This window comes from Bactrocera oleae, chromosome 2 (genome assembly GCF_042242935.1).
Source record: "Bactrocera oleae isolate idBacOlea1 chromosome 2, idBacOlea1, whole genome shotgun sequence".
Taxonomy (NCBI): Eukaryota; Metazoa; Arthropoda; class Insecta; order Diptera; family Tephritidae; genus Bactrocera; species Bactrocera oleae.
In genome coordinates this window covers 59,347,199-59,365,891 of record NC_091536.1, presented here as the reverse complement: position 1 = coordinate 59,365,891, position 18,693 = coordinate 59,347,199, and the positions used below count along the sequence as shown (strand labels likewise).

Sequence of the window (18,693 nt, the reverse complement as noted above, 5' to 3'; positions counted from 1 at the left end):
GCAAACAAAATAAATTGAGAGAGTTGGACAATCTATATTTGTATATCAGTACAATAACAACGTGATGCCAATCGTTTGAAACTATGAAATCCATCAAAAAATCCAAAAACAAATCAACAAAAAAAATGTAAGCGCGACTTTAATTTTAAAACAGAACTAAAGCAGTCGTCGCATTTTATTTGTTAGTACACTACTTTTGAAAATCGTTTTAACAAACTGGTATATGATAGCAGCCAATATTAAAATACCACTCGACAGAAACCTTTGTACAAAATTGCGCAGATAGTAACTAATAACAACTGACACAGTACTGAGGACAAAATGGCTATTATAGAATTAAGAATTTTTTCATCTAATTTTTGGAAAACACAAATGATATTTTATATATTTTTTTTTTATTAGAAAAAAAATATTACTTTTTGATTTGATTCCCAGCCACATAGACTCGTAAAATATTTCGATCATCTCCAACATAAATGAATTTCTGAACCATTTCCAACAAGATCAAATCTGGAGACTTGTTGTCATTACTCGCGTTGTAATTTTGTAACGGATAGTTGCTTGTATCGACAATCAATGCATCAAAGTATTTACCCACAGCGAAATTGCCAGTGATATTACTCAGAGCTAAAGCCTCAGCACCACCAAGTGTTGCCAAAAATATTGCTTGTTTATAGTTAAGAGGCCGATATGCGTGGTCTTGTACCTGCAGGCGTCCGCTTCCCTTAATCTCCTGTTTCTTCACAAATTCCAAATGATGAGAAACATCGAGTGCACGAAGCATGGCATTCTTTATAGACATCGAGTTTCCACCCGAAACATCTGAATAAATATAGTTTACATAATATAATTAAAAGAAAACGTCTACATATAATTAAGCAATTACTACCTGTACCCAAACCGACTTTTATTCCATTTTTAATCAATCGCAGTACGTCACAGAAGCCTGAACTTAACATGGTATTAGAAGCGGGACAATGAGCGACTGAAGTTCCGCGTTTGCCAAAAAGCGTTATTTCCTCATCGTCCAAATGTACAGCATGTGCCATAACTGTCTGCAAGTTTATTTAAGTCTCTATTAGGCTTTGTAAGTGAACTGCATTTTGGTTGAAGTTTTGCATTTCAGTATTACGTCGGCAACTCAATCCAATTAAAAAAGAAAATTTTCGGTTGAAGTATTGTGGCTTTAGGGATAGGAATATCAAAAAAATGCTTGGCAGCAGGTGTAGTTAAAATCCGGTTTATTTGGGAAAAATATTAACAGAAAATTTAAAATAGCTTATTAAACGATTTAAAAAAAATTTTAAACTATTTTAATCATTTTTTTGGTGCTTATATACTTAGGAAAAAAAATAGGTTACAACAAATAGTAAAGAAAAATTCCGGGACTAAATGTTTCAAGGCTCAATTTGGAAGCAGCAAAAATAAAATAAAGAAAATGTGAGAAATTTTGCTCACATAAGCCGTCGATACAATCTAATATTCTAGGGACGCAGTTTTTGAGTAAAATTAAATTTTTTTAAGCGTTTACTCCTCTTCAATAATTTGGATGCGAACAAATAGGGTGTTCCATAATATTTAAAACCTCAAATATAGATATCGTTAAAATCATTTCCACTGCACCCTTGATAACTACCGTCAATAAGGAAAAAAAAAGTTGCGAAAATTAGACATGTCTTTTTTATCATTTTCGTCATTGTAAATTAATCAAATCTAATGTGCATTTCAATATTTATTTTCGTGAGCAATAACTTCATTGAATTGTTTTAAAAATTGTCAGTTGCTTAATTATCTGTTAAGTCTTCACTTGTCTAAGTTGGTAACATAAATTACTTCGGAGAAAGTACATATAATATAAGGTACAATTAGTTGTAGTTCGTAATACTAACGATTTTGGTTGAATTAAAATTGAATTCCTTTAACTTCAATTGTACTGAGTGAAGTTGTAAACCGTAATAGGGGTATCAATACATACGTATGTATGTATATTCATGTGTGTACGTATAAAGTATTAAGTTAAAATTTTTAACTAATTTTATAAATCTTTTCGCCTTACCTTAGGTGTTAGTAAACCAGCATTATCATATGCCTCGGCATAACTGGTATTATAGAGCGACTTGACAAAATCAATTTCCGACAGATTTTCGCTAATATGACTCTAAAAAAGTATATAAATTTTTTATAAACATTAAGATTTTAAATCCACTTCTAACATTCATATACAAATTTTGTTTACTTATTGGTCCAATATTTACCTGTATATGTAAATTATTTTTGTGTGCAATTTCTCCGAGTTTGGTCATTAATTGTTTACTGCAACTCAAAGCAAATCTTGGTGTAATGGTTGGTTCGACCAAATCTGTCTCCAGTTTTTGTATGTCTTTTACGAATTCCTCTGTAGAAGCTATAGACACATCCGTAGTTTCACTGATATTTAAACAGAATTTTAAAATTAAAAAAATGTTATCCTTATTTTTTTGGGTCATACACATAAAATTCCGGGCTATTTTGGTCCGAGCAGACTTTTCCAATCAACGCGCGTTGACCTTGACGCAATGCCTCTTTTGCCAGAATTAAAGTACTCTCTCTGTGGTTGGTACCGAAATAGGATGCAAGTGTAGTGCCCGCCTTTATGGTATTTTCCTTTAGAAGCAAACATTAAAAAATATAATATTAACCAGTAAATAGGTATATACAGATGTATTCACTATTGAATTTGAAATAAATCTCCACCATAAACATTTGCTTATACAAACATTCCTTTTTTCTACATGGGCAACAAAGCTAATTATGACATGGAATAAATACACATAAATTTGAATTTAAAAACTAGTGCTTATGTACTTTCTAATAAACTCACCACAACTTTTGCGTAGGTTTTTTCTGCGAATTTCCTGTCTGCATATTTCGCTTCCAATGGAAATGTATAGGTATTCAGCCAATCCAAAAGAGACATATCTAGACCAAGTCCGATTTGTGCTACTTGAGGTGCGTGAATATGACAATCAACGAAACCAGGCATAAGAAATTGATCCTTGTTCAGTCGTTCGACAGTAACCCCTTTAAAATTGGTGTGCTTCGTTAGCCATTCATCATAATCGAACTCATTTCCAACACCAACAATCTAAAAAAAAATTATATTTAGGAATATCGGTATTAAGTTATCCACAGTAAGATCGAATAATACCCTTTTTCACGTTATTTAAAAAGTGAGCCCTACGAGTATGCTAAATTGAGTATACAAAATATAAACAAATACTTACATATATACATATGTACAGTGGCGAGCAGAATTGAGTGCATGTTTACAAAACTGATTTTCATCACCTATAAAAAAATAACCACACAAACAAATCCAACAATTTTTATACTCTCGCAACCTGTTGCTACAGAGTATAATAGTTTTGTTCACCTAACGGTTGTTTGTATCACCTAAAACTAATCGAGTTAGATATAGGGTTATATATATATAAATGATCAGGATGAAGAGACGAGTTGAAATCCGGGTGACTGTCTGCCCGTCCGTCCGTCCGTGCAAGCTCTAACTTGAGTAAAAATTGAGATATCTTTATGAAACTTGGTAGACATGTTTCTTGGTACCGTGAGACGGTTGGTATTGCAGATGGGCGTAATCGGACCACTGCCACGCCCACAAAACGCCATTAATCAAAAATAAATAACTTGCCATAACTAAGCTCCGCAATAAGATACAAGACTGTTATTTGGTACACAGGATCACATTAGGGAGGGGCATCTGCAGTTAAAACTTTTTTAAAAAGTGGGCGTGGTCCCGCCTCTAATAGGTTTAATGTGAGATCTGCTCAACCGATTTCAACTAAATTCGGTGCATAACGTTCTTTTCATGTTTCTATGTCATAGTGCGAAAATGGGCGAAATCGGAAACCATTTTCAATTCCATCTGATTCTTTCACTTTCCACTATGCAAATCAGGTAACAATGATTATATCGGGGTAAAACTTTGCGTGAATAATGCAATTAAAGTATGCCACCTTGCGGCCAAAAATTGTCTAAATCGAACCAAAACTGTTCAAACCCCTAAGTACTAACTATGTGGACCCCAGTGCCTATAGTTGACCTTCTACCGAAAATATCAGTCAATCCACAAAGAAATCTCAAACGAGTATACCATATGACTTTGCGAGAGTATAAAATGTTCGGTTACATCCGAACTTAGGCCTTCCTTACTTGTTTTGTATTATTTTTATTATGTAATTCGTAACAAATTCTAGTAAAGAAACAAACCCCAATTGAGGTCGGGACTTTGTGCTGGCCACTTCATCAATTGAAAGTGTTGTTTTCCAACCCATTCCTTTAAAAGTTTTGCTATGTGCTTCGGATCCCCATTTTGTTGAAAAAAATTCTCAATAAAATTGGGAAGGTTGGTTTGCAGATTTTGAAGATAGTCCTCTTTTCGCATGATACCATCTACTAAATGAAGAGGACCAACATGCCACTGTATAAAGCATCCCCAAACCATTATATTTCCACCGCCATATATGACATGATGTCTTTGTATACGTTCGCATCTGAGTCCTTCAATAATTTTTTGCGACCTGCGACTTGCGGCTTGGGAGTCAGATCTCGACTCTTTCGAACTGCGATCTCCGCCGATCGGCTAATACCAAGTCTAATGTAAATATTCCGCGTAGTGCAGCCATTCTCGGTCAGGCTCACAACAGCATTATCCATTTCTTCAGATAATTTTCTCCTTTTTTTTTAAAATATGGAAAAATTATTTCTAATTCGAAGCCAATTCACAAAAACTGCTTTGCTTCGCATGAAACACATTTTAAATTGCACTAAGCCCATCAAATACAAATATAACGGGGAATCTGGCTGAGAAGAGAAGAGATAGGGCGAAAATAATACTTGTAAGTCATAACCCGTGCAAAATTGAGTTTCTTTCGTTTTTTTCTTTCAAAGTATTCGAATTTTTCTCATTTGTCATTGTTTCTTTACTAGAATTTGTTACGAATTGCATAATAAAAACAAGTAAGGAAGTCCTAAGTTCGGATGTAACCGAACATTTTATACTCTCGCAAAGTCAAATAGTATACTCGTTTGAGATTTCTTTGTGGATTGGCTGATATTTTCGGTAGAAGGTCAACTATAGGCACTGGGGTCCACATATTTAGTACTTAGGGGCTTAAACAGTTTTGGTTCGATTTAGACAATTTTTGGCCACAAGGTGGCATACTTTAATCGCATTATTCACGCAAAGTTTTATCCCGATACAGTCATTGTTGCCTGATTTGCATAGTGGAAAGTGAAACAATCAGATGGAATTTAAAATGGTGTTATGTGGAAAGTAGGCGTGGTTGTAGTCCGATTTCGCCCATTTTTGCACTGTGACATAGAAACATGAAAAGAACGTTATGCACCGAATTTGGTTGAAATCGGTTAAGCAGATCTCAAGATATGGGTTTTCACCTAAAAGTGGGCTGTGCCACGCCCACTGTCTAATTTTGAACGCGGTTCCTATAAAGTCATCTCATACCGATTTCAACTATTTTCACACCGTCAATAGAAGTGCTAAAAATATTTGCTTCCAGTGAATTTTGTTATTATAGCATTAGCGGTTTAGGAGATATGCACATTAAACCTATTAGAGGCAGGACCACGCCCACTTTTTTAAAAAAAATTTTAACTGCAGATGCCCCTCCCTAATGTGATCCTGTGTACCAAATAACAGTCTTGTATCTTATTGCGGAGCTTAGTTATGGCAAGTTATTTGTTTTTGATTAATGGCGTTTTGTGGGCGTGGCAGTGGTCCGATTACGCCCATCTGCAATACCAACCGTCTCACGGTACCATGAAACATGTCTACCAAGTTTCATAAAGATATCTCAATTTTTACTCAAGTTAGAGCTTGCACGGACGGACGGACAGACGGACAGACGGACGGACAGACGGACGCACGGACAGACAGTCACCCGGATTTCAACTCGTCTCTTCATCCTGATCATTTATATATATATAACCCTATATCTAACTCGATTAGTTTTAGGTGATACAAACAACCGTTAGGTGAACAAAACTATTATACTCTGTAGCAACAGGTTGCGAGAGTATAATAATACTAAAAAATTTTGGATTTGCTTGTGTGGTTATGTTTTTATGGGTGATGAAAGTCAGTTTTGTAAACTTGCACTCATTTTGCTCACCACTGTATGTACATGCATATGAATGCATAATGACAATTGAATTTGTACCACATTACTTTGCCTCTCTGATCAACAGCAATAAATCCACTTGTAAAGATCTCGAACTCATTCAAAGACTTAGTATTTATTATTCGTCCAAGGAAAACCTTTTCCATTTTTCCAACTATAAAAGACGTAAGCACCTTTCAATATAACTTTAACACTTTTGAAAAAGCTCTTAATACCTCCACGTTACTTTCGTATCGGCTAGTAACTTCTCACTGTTTATAAGTTCACAAACAAGCTACCTAATTGTAAGTTTACTTACTAAAATATACACATCCATATGTACATACTAAATTTTTTAAAAGATAAGATATGTGTGTGTACGTGTATATTTTAATGAAATTAAAATTTTTAAGTTGTCACTTTAGTAATATGATGATTTTATATATTTCCGCAAATAACTATTTATGGTATATTTATTTTATTGTTTCATTTCCAACCTATCTATTTATTGTGGAAAAAATAAGTTTTTCGCAGCTTGCTTTCCTACGAAATATTTTATTAAAAAATAAGAGTATTTTATTCCAACTGTCTTATGGTACTTTTTCCAAATTCATACACTATTCTATTATTTGCGTGCGTCAGGGAATGTCATTCTCTGGCCATCTACGACAAGAATCAGAGATAAACAAACATGATAAAACAGCTGTTTTCCTTTATATTTCTTTGTTAATGCAATTAGTTATTTTAACTTATGAACAAAATACAATTAGATATATTATATTATAGAATGAGTGTTACAAACGTTGATATTTTTTGTCCTCTATGTGAGACTGAAATCAGAGGCAATATAAATCGACTGGTGATTGATAGTTGTGGGCATAGTAAGTGTCGCCGTTGTCTCCTTGCTGATGATGAATGCTCAGAATGCTCGAAGCCGAAACAATGTAATACCGAAAATAATTCGGGGCAAGGCGTAGACGTTGGTGCAATCGTTGCAAATGAAGCAACACTCGAAACGGATCTTGCGACAAAAAGCACTAAGAAGAAAGGTAGAAAAGTGGCTTCTATTCCATCACATATTCAACGATTACACAGTGATTTGGACTCCGGTGTGCGGTATTACTGTACACCTTGTGGGAAAAAATTTGGAAGTCGATCACAACAATACTATCATTTGACATGTGGTAGCGATGCTTCTAAGAAATATAAGTGCCAGCAATGTGACAAGGTACGTATTAATTAAAACTTTTTATGTATTGTAAATTACTTTGTTCTATACTCAGACGTTTTCTACAAAATCCCATTTCAAATATCACTTGGAGACACATGAGGGGCGTGTATATTATTGCGGAGAGTGTAATAAATCATTCGCAAATCGAATAGTTCTGCAGAAGCATGAAAGGCTTCATCGTGCTTCTTCGATTCAGTGCAAAGAATGTAATAAATCATTTCGTAACAAGGAATCTTTATCGGGTCATATTCGGCAACTCCACGATGATAACAAGTTACCTTATACTTGTGAAGTCTGCCAGAAAAGCTATGTTTTGAAATCTACTTTAAAGCTACACATGCAAAAACACTTTGGTGAGTGGTTAGCATTTCGACGAAAATATTAATTAAAAATAATCTTTCTTTTCAGATAAGAAGTATGCATGTCAATACTGTGATAAACGTTTCCAACGTAACTATACACTTAAATTACATCTTAAAAAACATACAAAGACTGATTGTTATATTTGCGGTATTTGCTTAAGGAAATTCAGTGACAATGCAGTTTTGTTGCGGCATGTTAAACTACATCAAGGTTAGTATATGTTTTAACTGTACACCCAACTAACATCAGATTTAATTTGTAGATGTCGTTAAGTTCCAATGTCGAGATTGTGAAGCTACCATCATACGCAAGGATAACATGTTGCGACACATTCGCACTATACATCCAAATAGAACATTTGACAACTGTGTTGAAATAATATACCCTAATCACACCAAAACACTAGGAGCAATTGAATCTGAAAACCATATAGAAGGTTCATCACCAATTAGGGAACCAAAGACTGTAGAGAATAGTGCTGTTATCAAATGCATAGGGAATGTTCAGCCAATGAAAGTCCCAACTAACCACGTTTCCACTATACTCACCACTAATATTCAAAAACCGGCTACCGAAACTACCATTGCAACCAAGACCTCGAACAATGATTCTACAGTTATCCTACTTCCGAATGTACAAATAAATGCAAGTATTCTGACTGGTGGAAGTTCTACAGTTATTCAGAAAAAAATTAAAAAGTACGACCCGATAAAAATGTATCGAAAGATTTTGACTTCAGATCGAGATGAAAGTGCCACCGAAAGTGAAAGTGAAAAAGAAGAAGTGTATAGCATAAAACCGCACTATTCTGATAATACTGTTTCCTGTGTGAGCTTAGCAACTCCTGAAAAACAAATATCGATTAACACTTCGAATTTCAGTGAAACTCATTGGCGTAAAAACTTTAGATATACCTACCAATATCAAGACTTTTAACTACAATTTTTATAATTAAGTACACACTGAAATAATTGTACACATGTGCGTTTCAACTATTTTTAATACACTAACCGTAATATATTTTTAAAAATTTATTAAAACGTTCGTATTTTTGTTGTTATAGTGGTAGAAAACATTCTTAAGTAATTTGAAGGAATGCTGCCGAGTTGACAGTCCTTCGCCGGATAAATATCCGGGTCTGGTCCGGTTACGTAGACCCTACTGTAGTGGGTTTGTCTTTACATTCGATTGCGAGAAGAAACGAATTAAAAGAAAAAATTAATCAAGTTCAGTAAGTTAGAATCAGCAAATCACATTCAACTTAATATACCTTACAATATCGATGAGCGAAAAATAGTTTGGCCCAATGCCATCTGCTTGATGTATTCTTTGACATACTAGTATGTTAAAAATGAAGGCACACGAATCAACTAAAATTTAGCATTGGCAGTGAATAAGGTCATGTGATATTTCCTACATTGTTATATTGTTAATTTTTTTTAAACGTTTCTCTCTTCAAATGGTATTTGGGTTTGTTCTCATGCCTTTAAAATAAAGAGAACTTTCATAAATCAGATGTATATTAACGATGTCGAACACCACACCTAAAAGTACACAATACGCGTTCACGTCTAATTACTTTGACGATATTTTAATACATAATTGGCGGGAACTCCTCGCAATAGGTAATTTACTTGAAGTAAATAAACGTCGTAGCTTAATGTGGATTTGGCCAACAGAAAGTGAATTACTTAATATTGGAGCATTATTTGAGACATTCAATATAAAGCATATACTTAGCATAGGATGTGGCAATGGATTATTTGAGAGAATAATACAAGACTGTCTGGGTATGTAAGTGATATTTGTGTATGGTATATAAATATACACAAATATAAAGTGGAAAATTTAACTGAAAAAATGTACATTCCATTACATTTTTTTATTAAATAGGTGTAGCTCTTAATGGTATTGAAGTCGATCGATCGTGGTGGGAAAGTAAATATGCAATTAAAAGTTTTATTAACATTAATTATATTGACGACTGTAAGAAAGGAGAAAATCTAGAAAAGTATCTTCAAAAGTGTTGTAACTTGGAAAATTGGAATTTCTCATTGATGTTTTGTTATTTTAACAACCGCGCAGCATTCCTTAATTATATTGAAATGTATAAAGGGAATATACTTTTAATTATTGGACCGAAAACTGGGGTTAATGTGTTCACTGAACCATTGCCGCTTGAACCACGTTTACCTGAAGGACATCGTTGGAAATTAAAAGCTACCTTAAACATTGGAAAACTTGATGTAATAGCTTTTTATACAAAAGATGTGTGATGATAAATTAATTTACTTTAATAAAATACAATTTTAATGAAGTAAACAAATTTATTTTTATATTTAAATTTTCTAGTTTCTATTGATCTCAATGTGAAATTTACAAGCTGGAATTGTTTGCACTTCAGCAGTGACTGTACTGTTTATACCCAAATTCGTTAATGCCCCTCGCACCAGGCCACAAGTGAAAAATACAAACTGGAAAATAAGTGAAAGCAATTTTGTTTAGTAATAAAATTTGAAATAATTGCATATATTTATACCTTTGGGGCATATTCCAATTGCTTTGTACCTGTCGATATTCGTGTAAGGAAACGAAATGCTCTATCTTGTACCACGTACATTCCGTGATTGTTAGTACGTAAATTATCAACCTGTTTCTTATAGATTAGTGTCCAAAAATCAGTACATATAAATTTCATTGTCTCCAACTCATCTTTAAATCGTGGTACATCCCGCGTTAAACGTTCTATAAGGCGATATCCAGTGTTGAATCCAATATATTCTAACGATGAAAAGTCATTCTCCTATGGAAGGAAAGTTAGTCTATAAGATATTATGATATTTTATAGTTAGTAGCATAAATGTCTTACTTTGTTATTATTATTTAGGCAATAGTTAACAATTTCCGAGTGCAGAAAATCAAACAGAATGTCTTCTGACATTTTAAAAATATTGGTTAAATTTGCTTAGATTTATTTTATATCTTGAAAAATATAAACAATTTGAAAACAGCTGACAATGTGGCGTGTTTCATTAGCATTATTTTTTAAGGCTACCAACAGTTAATAATTAGAAAGAGTCAAGTCGTCTATATAATATAAGCATTGATTTATACAATGTATAAAAGTTATAACTGATATTTTGTGATTTCAATCAAATGTTATGAAACGTATTTTTTTTATTAATACAGTACTTTCATCATTTTATTAGCTCTTGAAAATGCCAATGAAATTAGTTTAAAAACAATTTTCTTTTAAATTATTATAGGTATAACGCACGACCAGAAGTTGAAGAATTTTAATAACGTGGCAAAAATATCAACCAGCTGTAGTCGACTTATTGTTTCATTTCATCCCCAATTGGTGTACATACATAAATATTTACTGGTAGTTGTAAGATGTTTAAGCGAAAATCTTAAATTGTTTAAATCATATCAAGTATTCTATAAATTAAATGTCCAAATTTGAATAGAAAATATGTTTCACAAAAATGAACTATTGATATAACTCCTTTATGGTATACTATTAAAAAAATTATTACAAAATGGAGAAATGTAAAACGCCAACAGAACAAAATTTGCTGGGATTTGACAGTGATGAAAAGGATTACATGGCTAGACGTCTTCTTTTCCAATGTGTTCTAATTCTTTTATGTTTGGCCAGTTATTCACACGCACTCAATGGTAGTTTCGTTTTCGATGACACCGTAGCTATCGTAAAAAACGTTGATGTGACAAATGATCCAACTAATTGGACTGCAATATTTAAAAATGATTTTTGGGGCACCTCGCTACTCAGCCCAGAATCGCACAAGTCTTACCGCCCATTAACTACATTGATATTTCATTTGGAGTATAGTAACTTTGGATTCCGCGCCAAACATATGAAAGCTATTAATTTATTATTACATTGTATAAATACTCTCCTGGTGTGGCAACTTTTCCGTAAGCTCCGATTTGAAACAACACATTATAACCAAGTAGCCGCAGTAGCAGCAACAATTTTCGCAATGCATCCGGTTCACACAGAAGCAGTTTGTGGAGTGGTTGGCCGAGCTGAACTGATATTCTGTACATTATATTTAGTAGCTCTTTTGCTTACATATCAGAGAGCGTGTTTAGGTGCTTGTACCGATGTATTGATTATTTTACTGACTGCAATTGGTATATTCTTTAAGGAGACAGCTATAACTATTCCAAGTGCATGCATATTTCTTGAATTAGCAAAGTCACAGGTTTTTATTCACCCTTGGCAAGCACAATTGAAATTCATATGTTCATTTCGTAATGCTGTATATGCAATTGCTACTGTTACAATAATAATATTTCGTTTGTGGCTACAAGATTTTCAGATCCCTCATTTTAAACCAATGGATAATCCTATTGCACTTAGTGATGATCTTTTAACTCGCATACTTTCTCAGAATTATTTATACGCCATTAACTGGTGGATTTTTTTATGTCCACAATGGCTAAGTTTTGACTGGGCTTTGGGATGCATTAGATTAATTACAGACGTCTGGGACTTGCGATTGCAGGCAGTTTTGGCTATGTATTCCCTGGCAATGGTTGCCATTATCAATAGCAGACAAAATTTCGCACCCGTATTTGGACTGGGACTAATGGTGATACCTTTTCTGCCGGCTTCAGGAGTTATTAAAGTTGGGTTTGTTATAGCTGAACGTGTGCTTTATGTACCATCTATTGGCTTTTGTTTCTTAGTTGCACAAGCTTTATCATATGTTTATAATAGCAATCCGAAACCATGGTTGCTACACATATATAAGTGGACACTGATGTTATGTTTCATCTGTCTACTGCTACGAACACGAGAACGAGCTAGACAGTGGTTATCTGAAGATAGCCTATTTACTTCGGCATTAAAGGTCTGCCCCAATAACGCTAAGGTATCAACGATGCAACTCATATATATAAATATTTTGAAAGCATTACAAATTTCAGGTACATTATAATATAGCTCGTTTGGCGACGGATAGGTTGGATCGTGACAAAGCGCTCACACATTACCATAAGGCAATCAGCCTCTACCCACAATATGAATCAGCACTTATGAATTTGGGAAACTTATATCGTGAAATGGGTGAGCTAGTCGATGCCGAAAAATACATTAAAGAAGCTTTGGAAGTGGTACCGGATTTCGCTACTGCTTGGATGAATTTGGGAATTGTTCAGGCAGCACGGAAAGATTATAAAAATGCATTACTAAGTTATAAAAATGCATTAAAATATCGGAAAAACTATGCTATATGTCATTACAACTTGGGCAATCTTTATCTTGATCTGAAAATGCATAGTGAAGCGATGCAGCATTGGCAAGAGGCAGTCACTTTGAATCCCCGTCAGCCCAAAGCGTGGGCTAACATACTCACAATGCTAGATAACCGAGGGCTCTACGAAGATGCTATACGACTTTCAGCACAGGCGTTAAAGCATCTTCCAAATGAAACAAATATTATGTTCATACGGGCTAACGTTTTCGGAAAATTAAAGCACTACGTGGAAGCTGAAGAGCTTTACAAGCATATTATAGAGGTTGAACCATTAAATGTATTATTTCATACGAATTTAGGCGTTCTGTATCATCGTTGGGAGAAACTCAATCAAGCCATAGAGAGTTATCAAAATGCATTGAAATTAAATACAGAAAAAGCGATAACTGCTCGTGAAAATCTTAGCAAGCTATTAAAGAGAAAACGAAAAGAAAAATTAGGTAAAATCGTGTTGTAAACGTTATTTTAGGTTCTTCAATTGAAATTAAAATTCATATGGAGATTAACAAGTGTAGTCTTATTTCATTATTAATATAAAACATTTATAATTCAAAAATGGGCTATGGACAACAGTCTGCTTGCTTCGGAATCCAATGCATACTTATATATAGAATATTAAGAATATGCAAGTGCAATATGTAAATTCCAAATCAATTCTTATTTTTAGAAAGGAAACGATACAGAAAAAACTTCTCAACCGAACTTAGCGTGTATGCTGCTAAAAAGTATTGTACTTAATAATTATGATGAGAATTTAAAAACGAGAAAATGTGATGTGTATGTATGTGCGTCAATATTCGTTTCTGATTTAAACGTAGATTCATTAATTAAGCAGTTGCACCTACGGTCTTTAAGTTAGTAAAAAATCAAGAGGAACAATTTAGGGGCTTATTAGACCGAATTAAATACTTAAGTAAGCATCTTAGAGTATACTTATATAAACTATTTAAATAGGAAAACACTGGCACAAATGTGCAAGAAATTATTTCTAAATTTCTACAGTATTTTTTTCTAATTTGAGTTTTTGCTTTTGACGTACCAGCAATAAACATTCTACAAATATAAAGGTCCGTTCCGGTTACGTAGGTTTCCCTTTTTATATAAATTAAAATTAATATACAAATTAAAAAGTGTTTTATAAACACATTGGTGCGATGTAAAATTTTAGATATGAAAACAAACCAACTAGTATGCTAGTAATTAGATTAGTTATTTATTTATTTATCACTTATATATAAGTATATATGTATGTATGTACATTAATAAATGTGTCAGTATTTTTAATCTAATAAATCATATTTGTTTTATCCTTAATTAACAAATACAGCACCACAACGCAAATAAATACCCTAATATGAATTCATACATACAAGAAATAAAAACGCATTTACTTTTGAATTTAATTTTTTCTTTCGGTAGTATTTAAGTTAACTTGGATAATAAATAATATTTTATTTTAAATTTAATATATGTGAGATTGGTTTAATGAATATACATTTCAAACAAGTGTTATTTACAAAAAGTGTAGCGTTTCAAAGCTCATAAAAAATGGACAAAAAAATAAATACAAAACACATGGAATTATATTTTACGTTCATCGAAACACACCATATACGTAAATAAAATGTAATAAATATTTGAATCATAACAAGAAGTTAATATTAATGCAAAACATTTTTATCGCAAGCAATAACTCATAATTATGGTTACATATGCAATTTCAATTCATTGTTTGGCAAACTTCTTGGCAATCATATTAATCTACAATTTGAATGGAAATATAAAGCTTATGAAATGAGTTTCAGTTAAAATGCGCAGACAGGTAACACTGTAACTATGTATAAAATATTTATCCAAAAAGGAGTTACTAAATATGCAAGAATTAAGTAAGTCTTAATGTTTAAGATACGTTTAGGATGCACTCTTTTAGAATAAATCCAACTGATGCAAAGGATAGGACACTATTCGTTGCTTTAGATTATAGTAAATGTAAAATTAGTTCTGAATAAACAGTGAGAGTTTGACATTTTTGTACAATCACATTATGCAGGCGCTTGACTTACAAATTTAAATGAATGAAAGGCTGCATTAAAATGTATGTGTTTATAACAAAAAGAAAATTAGATATTAAATGAAAATGAGATGAATAGCTATGGATTTCACTTAACCAAAATAGAAACGCTGAATTATTCGAAAAAATATTTAAAGTAATACAAATTCTTCAGTTTCTTCGTCATCATCTTCTTGCGCATTAATATATGGCATTCTATTCCTTTGTTGATCAAACTCCTGCTTCATTTGAGTTACTTGTTGCTGCAATGGTTTGTAGGGAGAATCATTGATTGCATACCATTCTTCTTCAGGACACTGTCCACGTGAGAATGTGAAAAGTGGATAGTTCATTTCAGAATATTGAGACCCTTCACTGTGTCCACCAGTATTTGATGAAGATGTAAATTTATCTATTGCTCCGGAGGTACAACGCATCGGATGTAGGTACTAAAGAAATATATATTATTGAAAAGAAAGGATGTATAATAAAGTAAAAAACTCATAATTTAAATTAACAAACTAAACTTACTAACTGCACACTTTCCATAAAATTGTCAAAATCAATTTTCGTGGAACAGTAAAATCCGATACAACAACTTGGATCCATTTTAGAAGTCCTCAATTTTCGAGGTGATTTACAGTGAAAAGATTGTAATGAGAAATTATCCTGATTAACGTCGACCATTTCTTGGCAATAATGAGGATCCAAATGTATAAGTTTATCTTCTAAAAATTAAGTACCGTAAATTATGAACAACTAAGAAAACATATTCGCTATACTAATGTGATAATATTACCTTGAAACCCAACAAAATATAATGAATGTTTTGGCCGCCCGCCTATAATACCAATGCAATATTCTGTACTCAGTAATAGTTTCAAGCAGTGCGCGTAGACGGGATTAAGCTTTTCCGTTCCCAGACGAAGTGGTATTAATAGAATTAACGATTTCCATTGTTGTTTTAGTGATTTTGGCAATTCAGCACGCCGTGTTGTTTGCCAGGGCACATGCTTTTGAGGGGACGGCTCTCGTATTCGACATTCCTTTTCCACATCTTGCATATAAACTACAAGTAACAATGCATTCGATTTTTAGTTGGTATTATAATATTTTTAACAAAGTTTTTTTGTTAGGCTTACTACAATATGATAATGCTTTGTTTCGATCTCTTATGTAGTAGTTATATGCTTATGGCATAGTCTTAAAAGTTCAATCCAAAAAATATTTGTAATTGAGAAATTTAACTAATAAGATGTCAATAACTCACTTGTACAATCCTTAGCTACATAAATTGCTATATTATCGAAGTCAGCATTTTCTTGGGCCGCTGTGTTTAGAGCTTGTCTGCAAATTATTACAATGCATTATAAGCATAATTTTGCTTCAAACATCAATAGTTACTTTAAAAGATATGAAACGGATGCTGGTCCGTACCAATCGCCTGGTCTTTTTCCCATTTCTTCACCCAAGCTAACGAGCGCATGTATCGAGAAGGGACTGCTCTTTGAAGAACTATCGCCAAACCACTTAATAATTTTTTTATGGATATTGTCTTCAAATGTAGAATGCAACTGCGTTTCGGCATCGTAACGCCAACCTTTAAAATACAATTATATGGAGTACTGAGTGTTGTTTTGAAAAAAAAAAGAGTTTGCTTACTTCTTCCTAAGAAATGGCAAACCAGCCCTTGTGCCAGCAGCATTTGTCCGCTGCGCAGCATGCAACCCCACCCGCAATCGGATGTGTAATTAGATCCATTCATTGTCGGGAATTCCCGACGGTAAGTCATCCAAATACGACTATAAAAATCACGACGGAAACCCTCTATACCCTCCTCCCATGGATGGTCGACTACTTGATTCTCTACCGCGTCCATACCTAATTCTTGTGGGACTACTATTTCATCTACTTGGTGTGCATTGAGTGGCGGATAAATATTGGTAATGGGGACAGCGCTGTTATCAGTCAAATATTGCTCCGACGTTTCGTAAGAGCTACTATTTATTGACGTTGAAATTACCCCACCAGAGTTTGTAGTGAGTTCAGTAGAGCTCTCCATGGATGATGGTGGAGTATATTTGCGGTGATAACATCGCCCCAGAAGCCACACTGGCTGCTCTTTAGAGAAATTTGGTTTGATTTTTCCGCTCCAACCATATTTAACGTTATGCCACATTGTCAAAAGCTTTGATTCCATACCCTTATGGGGTGTACGGCTGACTGCAGGCATTCCGTTTGTAGAATTCGCACCAATATCGAATTCGTCTGCGTCAGTCGATGTGCTTGTAGCAGTTGCGGTCGAATATAATTGCTGGAACGCATTCATAAATCGTGATGATGCAGAAATTTTCCGTAGCGGAGTTGATATATCCGCGTTCAATACGTCCGCTGATGTGTTAAAAGGCGCTGTTGTTTCAGTAGCTGCTGCGGTCGATGCACTTAAATTTCCTATAAAAGTTGCATTGTTACTCTCACTACTGACTGAAGGCAACTGAATGGTTTGTATTGTTGCAGCTTGCTCTTCTTCTTCAACTGTAACATCGACCAGTGCAGGTACTACAACACTGTCCGCCCCGTTGGATGATGCAGTTTTGACGCTTGTTTTACCCGTATTTAGCGAAGGTGGAGTCGTACTCCCCTGAATGAGATTTAACTTCTCATCTGTCAACTGCGAAAGTGATAGTAATCCATCGTAGCTCATCTGTAAATGAACAATATCATTACATGGTTTTGTACATAAGAATATTTACTTCACCGATAACGTAAAATTCTCGAATTTTTATGACTAATGACTGACTAAGTTAAGGTCCCAAAGACACTTGTTAATTAGAACTCATCAATTATATACAGATATGAAGCAATTCACATATGCACTTACCATTTGTCGTTCCTTCTTATCTTTAATGTAGAGTACCAGGCCTGCTTCGTCTCTACTCCACGATTAACTTTTATTTTTTGTTATTGACACCTACCTCGATTTTTAGATAAGATATTTGAGTGATAAGAATACTATAAATATTTATTTGCAGTTTTTACTAATTTGTGCCCAAATTGATTTGCGAATGCTTATGCGAATGGAGAACGTTTTGACTGAATTTGAGTACAATTTAAAGTGAAAACACATTTTCTCTCATTTTTTCTATTCTCCTAATACAGTGCATATTTTCGAAAATTTTGCAAACAAAAATTGATTTACTAAATGAAGCACCCTAATTCTTCAGCTTTGTTCGATTTAAGTTCACATTCTTCAGACAAACTAATTGGATTGTTTGAAAACCATTAACATCCGTTGAAATGTTTAGTTTTTTTCAGTAAGAATAGTTAATTGAATAATATAAAACTCTTTATTGTAAGTTAGATTTTCCAAAGTGTATATTTTAAGACAATAAAAAGTGACAAATTACAAGACCCTTATTATAATGTTTGAAGTGGTTCTTTTACAATAATATTCTCCATAATGAAAATTTTAAATATTTCTATTAGGGTTTCTATGAGTATTTATTATTATTATCTGCCCTTCATATCTACAAAGGTGTTTTATCAAAAATATGACTTGAAGATCTATTTTTTCGTCTCAATATTCAA

The 18,693-nt window shown here is 33.6% G+C and overlaps 6 protein-coding genes and 1 long non-coding RNA gene across 12 annotated transcripts; 3 read left to right on the top strand and 4 right to left on the bottom strand.

Moving 5' to 3' along the window:
- The first annotated feature begins 55 nt into the window (after nt 1-55).
- On the top strand, nt 56-8,807 carry LOC106618973 (zinc finger protein 320). Its single transcript, XM_070105429.1, has 5 exons — nt 56-127; nt 6,960-7,401; nt 7,457-7,757; nt 7,813-7,977; nt 8,030-8,807. Exons 1-5 carry the CDS (start codon nt 84-86, stop codon nt 8,701-8,703), a joined length of 1,626 nt encoding a protein of 541 aa, XP_069961530.1. The 5' UTR covers nt 56-83; the 3' UTR covers nt 8,704-8,807.
- Nucleotides 377-6,819, bottom strand: DhpD (guanine deaminase). 5 transcript variants are annotated; one of them, XM_070105430.1, is made up of 8 exons: nt 6,410-6,559; nt 6,242-6,348; nt 2,861-3,124; nt 2,489-2,643; nt 2,256-2,427; nt 2,057-2,158; nt 890-1,055; nt 377-822 (listed from the first exon to the last, which is right to left on the bottom strand). In XM_070105430.1, exons 2-8 carry the CDS (start codon nt 6,338-6,340, stop codon nt 413-415), a joined length of 1,368 nt encoding a protein of 455 aa, XP_069961531.1. In that variant the 5' UTR covers nt 6,341-6,348; nt 6,410-6,559; the 3' UTR covers nt 377-412. The 5 variants fall into 5 exon arrangements, with proteins under 5 accessions (XP_069961531.1, XP_069961533.1, XP_069961532.1 ...); XM_070105432.1 differs by lacking the exons at nt 6,242-6,348; nt 6,410-6,559 and adding an exon at nt 6,671-6,819; XM_070105431.1 differs by lacking the exon at nt 6,242-6,348 and having other exon boundaries at nt 6,493-6,612.
- LOC118683904 (uncharacterized) lies at nt 8,761-9,147 on the bottom strand. Its single transcript, XR_004979718.2, has 2 exons — nt 9,038-9,147; nt 8,761-8,943 (listed from the first exon to the last, which is right to left on the bottom strand). It is a non-coding gene; the product is annotated as an uncharacterized lncRNA (long non-coding RNA).
- A 127-nt stretch (nt 9,148-9,274) lies between these two features.
- LOC106618968 (uncharacterized) lies at nt 9,275-10,775 on the top strand. The gene is made up of 2 exons (XM_014236918.3): nt 9,275-9,557; nt 9,661-10,775. Exons 1-2 carry the CDS (start codon nt 9,296-9,298, stop codon nt 10,041-10,043), a joined length of 645 nt encoding a protein of 214 aa, XP_014092393.1. The 5' UTR covers nt 9,275-9,295; the 3' UTR covers nt 10,044-10,775.
- Trs33 (trafficking protein particle complex subunit Trs33) lies at nt 10,075-10,778 on the bottom strand. Its single transcript, XM_014236920.3, has 3 exons — nt 10,637-10,778; nt 10,307-10,570; nt 10,075-10,241 (listed from the first exon to the last, which is right to left on the bottom strand). The coding sequence occupies exons 1-3, from the start codon at nt 10,706-10,708 to the stop codon at nt 10,116-10,118; spliced, it is 462 nt and encodes a 153-aa protein (XP_014092395.1). The 5' UTR covers nt 10,709-10,778; the 3' UTR covers nt 10,075-10,115.
- A 270-nt stretch (nt 10,779-11,048) lies between these two features.
- On the top strand, nt 11,049-13,564 carry Tmtc4 (Transmembrane O-mannosyltransferase targeting cadherins 4). The gene is made up of 2 exons (XM_014236942.3): nt 11,049-12,671; nt 12,727-13,564. Exons 1-2 carry the CDS (start codon nt 11,310-11,312, stop codon nt 13,510-13,512), a joined length of 2,148 nt encoding a protein of 715 aa, XP_014092417.1. The 5' UTR covers nt 11,049-11,309; the 3' UTR covers nt 13,513-13,564.
- Nucleotides 13,565-14,616: 1,052 nt separating this feature from the next.
- Nucleotides 14,617-18,226, bottom strand: Atg4b (Autophagy-related 4b). 2 transcript variants are annotated; one of them, XM_014236940.3, is made up of 7 exons: nt 17,987-18,226; nt 16,768-17,809; nt 16,510-16,705; nt 16,376-16,452; nt 15,905-16,174; nt 15,637-15,833; nt 14,617-15,554 (listed from the first exon to the last, which is right to left on the bottom strand). In XM_014236940.3, the coding sequence occupies exons 1-7, from the start codon at nt 17,987-17,989 to the stop codon at nt 15,258-15,260; spliced, it is 2,082 nt and encodes a 693-aa protein (XP_014092415.1). In that variant the 5' UTR covers nt 17,990-18,226; the 3' UTR covers nt 14,617-15,257. The 2 variants fall into 2 exon arrangements, with proteins under 2 accessions (XP_014092415.1, XP_069961529.1); XM_070105428.1 differs by lacking the exon at nt 17,987-18,226 and adding an exon at nt 17,864-17,958.
- Nucleotides 18,227-18,693: the final 467 nt, after the last annotated feature.

Bases quoted from the DNA above. Each gene is read 5' to 3' on its own strand.
- LOC106618973 (XM_070105429.1), top strand. From the start codon at position 84: ATGAAATCCATCAAAAAATCCAAAAACAAATCAACAAAAAAAAT. The intron at 128-6,959 runs GTAAGCGCGACT...ATTATATTATAG, and splicing joins AACAAATCAACAAAAAAAAT to AATGAGTGTTACAAACGTTG. The intron at 7,402-7,456 runs GTACGTATTAAT...TTCTATACTCAG, and splicing joins AGTGCCAGCAATGTGACAAG to ACGTTTTCTACAAAATCCCA.
- DhpD (XM_070105430.1), bottom strand. From the start codon at position 6,340: ATGGAAAAGGTTTTCCTTGGACGAATAATAAATACTAAGTCTTTGAAT. The intron at 2,644-2,860 runs GTGAGTTTATTA...TTGCTTCTAAAG, and splicing joins AAACCTACGCAAAAGTTGTG to GAAAATACCATAAAGGCGGG. The intron at 2,159-2,255 runs GTAAATATTGGA...ATACTTTTTTAG, and splicing joins AAAATAATTTACATATACAG to AGTCATATTAGCGAAAATCT.
- LOC106618968 (XM_014236918.3), top strand. From the start codon at position 9,296: ATGTCGAACACCACACCTAAAAGTACACAATACGCGTTCACGTCTAAT. The intron at 9,558-9,660 runs GTATGTAAGTGA...TTTATTAAATAG, and splicing joins AATAATACAAGACTGTCTGG to GTGTAGCTCTTAATGGTATT.
- Trs33 (XM_014236920.3), bottom strand. From the start codon at position 10,708: ATGTCAGAAGACATTCTGTTTGATTTTCTGCACTCGGAAATTGTTAAC. The intron at 10,571-10,636 runs GTAAGACATTTA...TTCCTTCCATAG, and splicing joins GCCTAAATAATAATAACAAA to GAGAATGACTTTTCATCGTT. The intron at 10,242-10,306 runs GTATAAATATAT...CTTATTTTCCAG, and splicing joins AATTGGAATATGCCCCAAAG to TTTGTATTTTTCACTTGTGG.
- Tmtc4 (XM_014236942.3), top strand. From the start codon at position 11,310: ATGGAGAAATGTAAAACGCCAACAGAACAAAATTTGCTGGGATTTGAC. The intron at 12,672-12,726 runs GTATCAACGATG...TACAAATTTCAG, and splicing joins TCTGCCCCAATAACGCTAAG to GTACATTATAATATAGCTCG.
- Atg4b (XM_014236940.3), bottom strand. The intron at 16,175-16,375 runs GTGAGTTATTGA...TGTTACTTGTAG, and splicing joins TGTAGCTAAGGATTGTACAA to TTTATATGCAAGATGTGGAA. The intron at 15,834-15,904 runs GTAATATTATCA...CTTAATTTTTAG, and splicing joins ATATTTTGTTGGGTTTCAAG to AAGATAAACTTATACATTTG.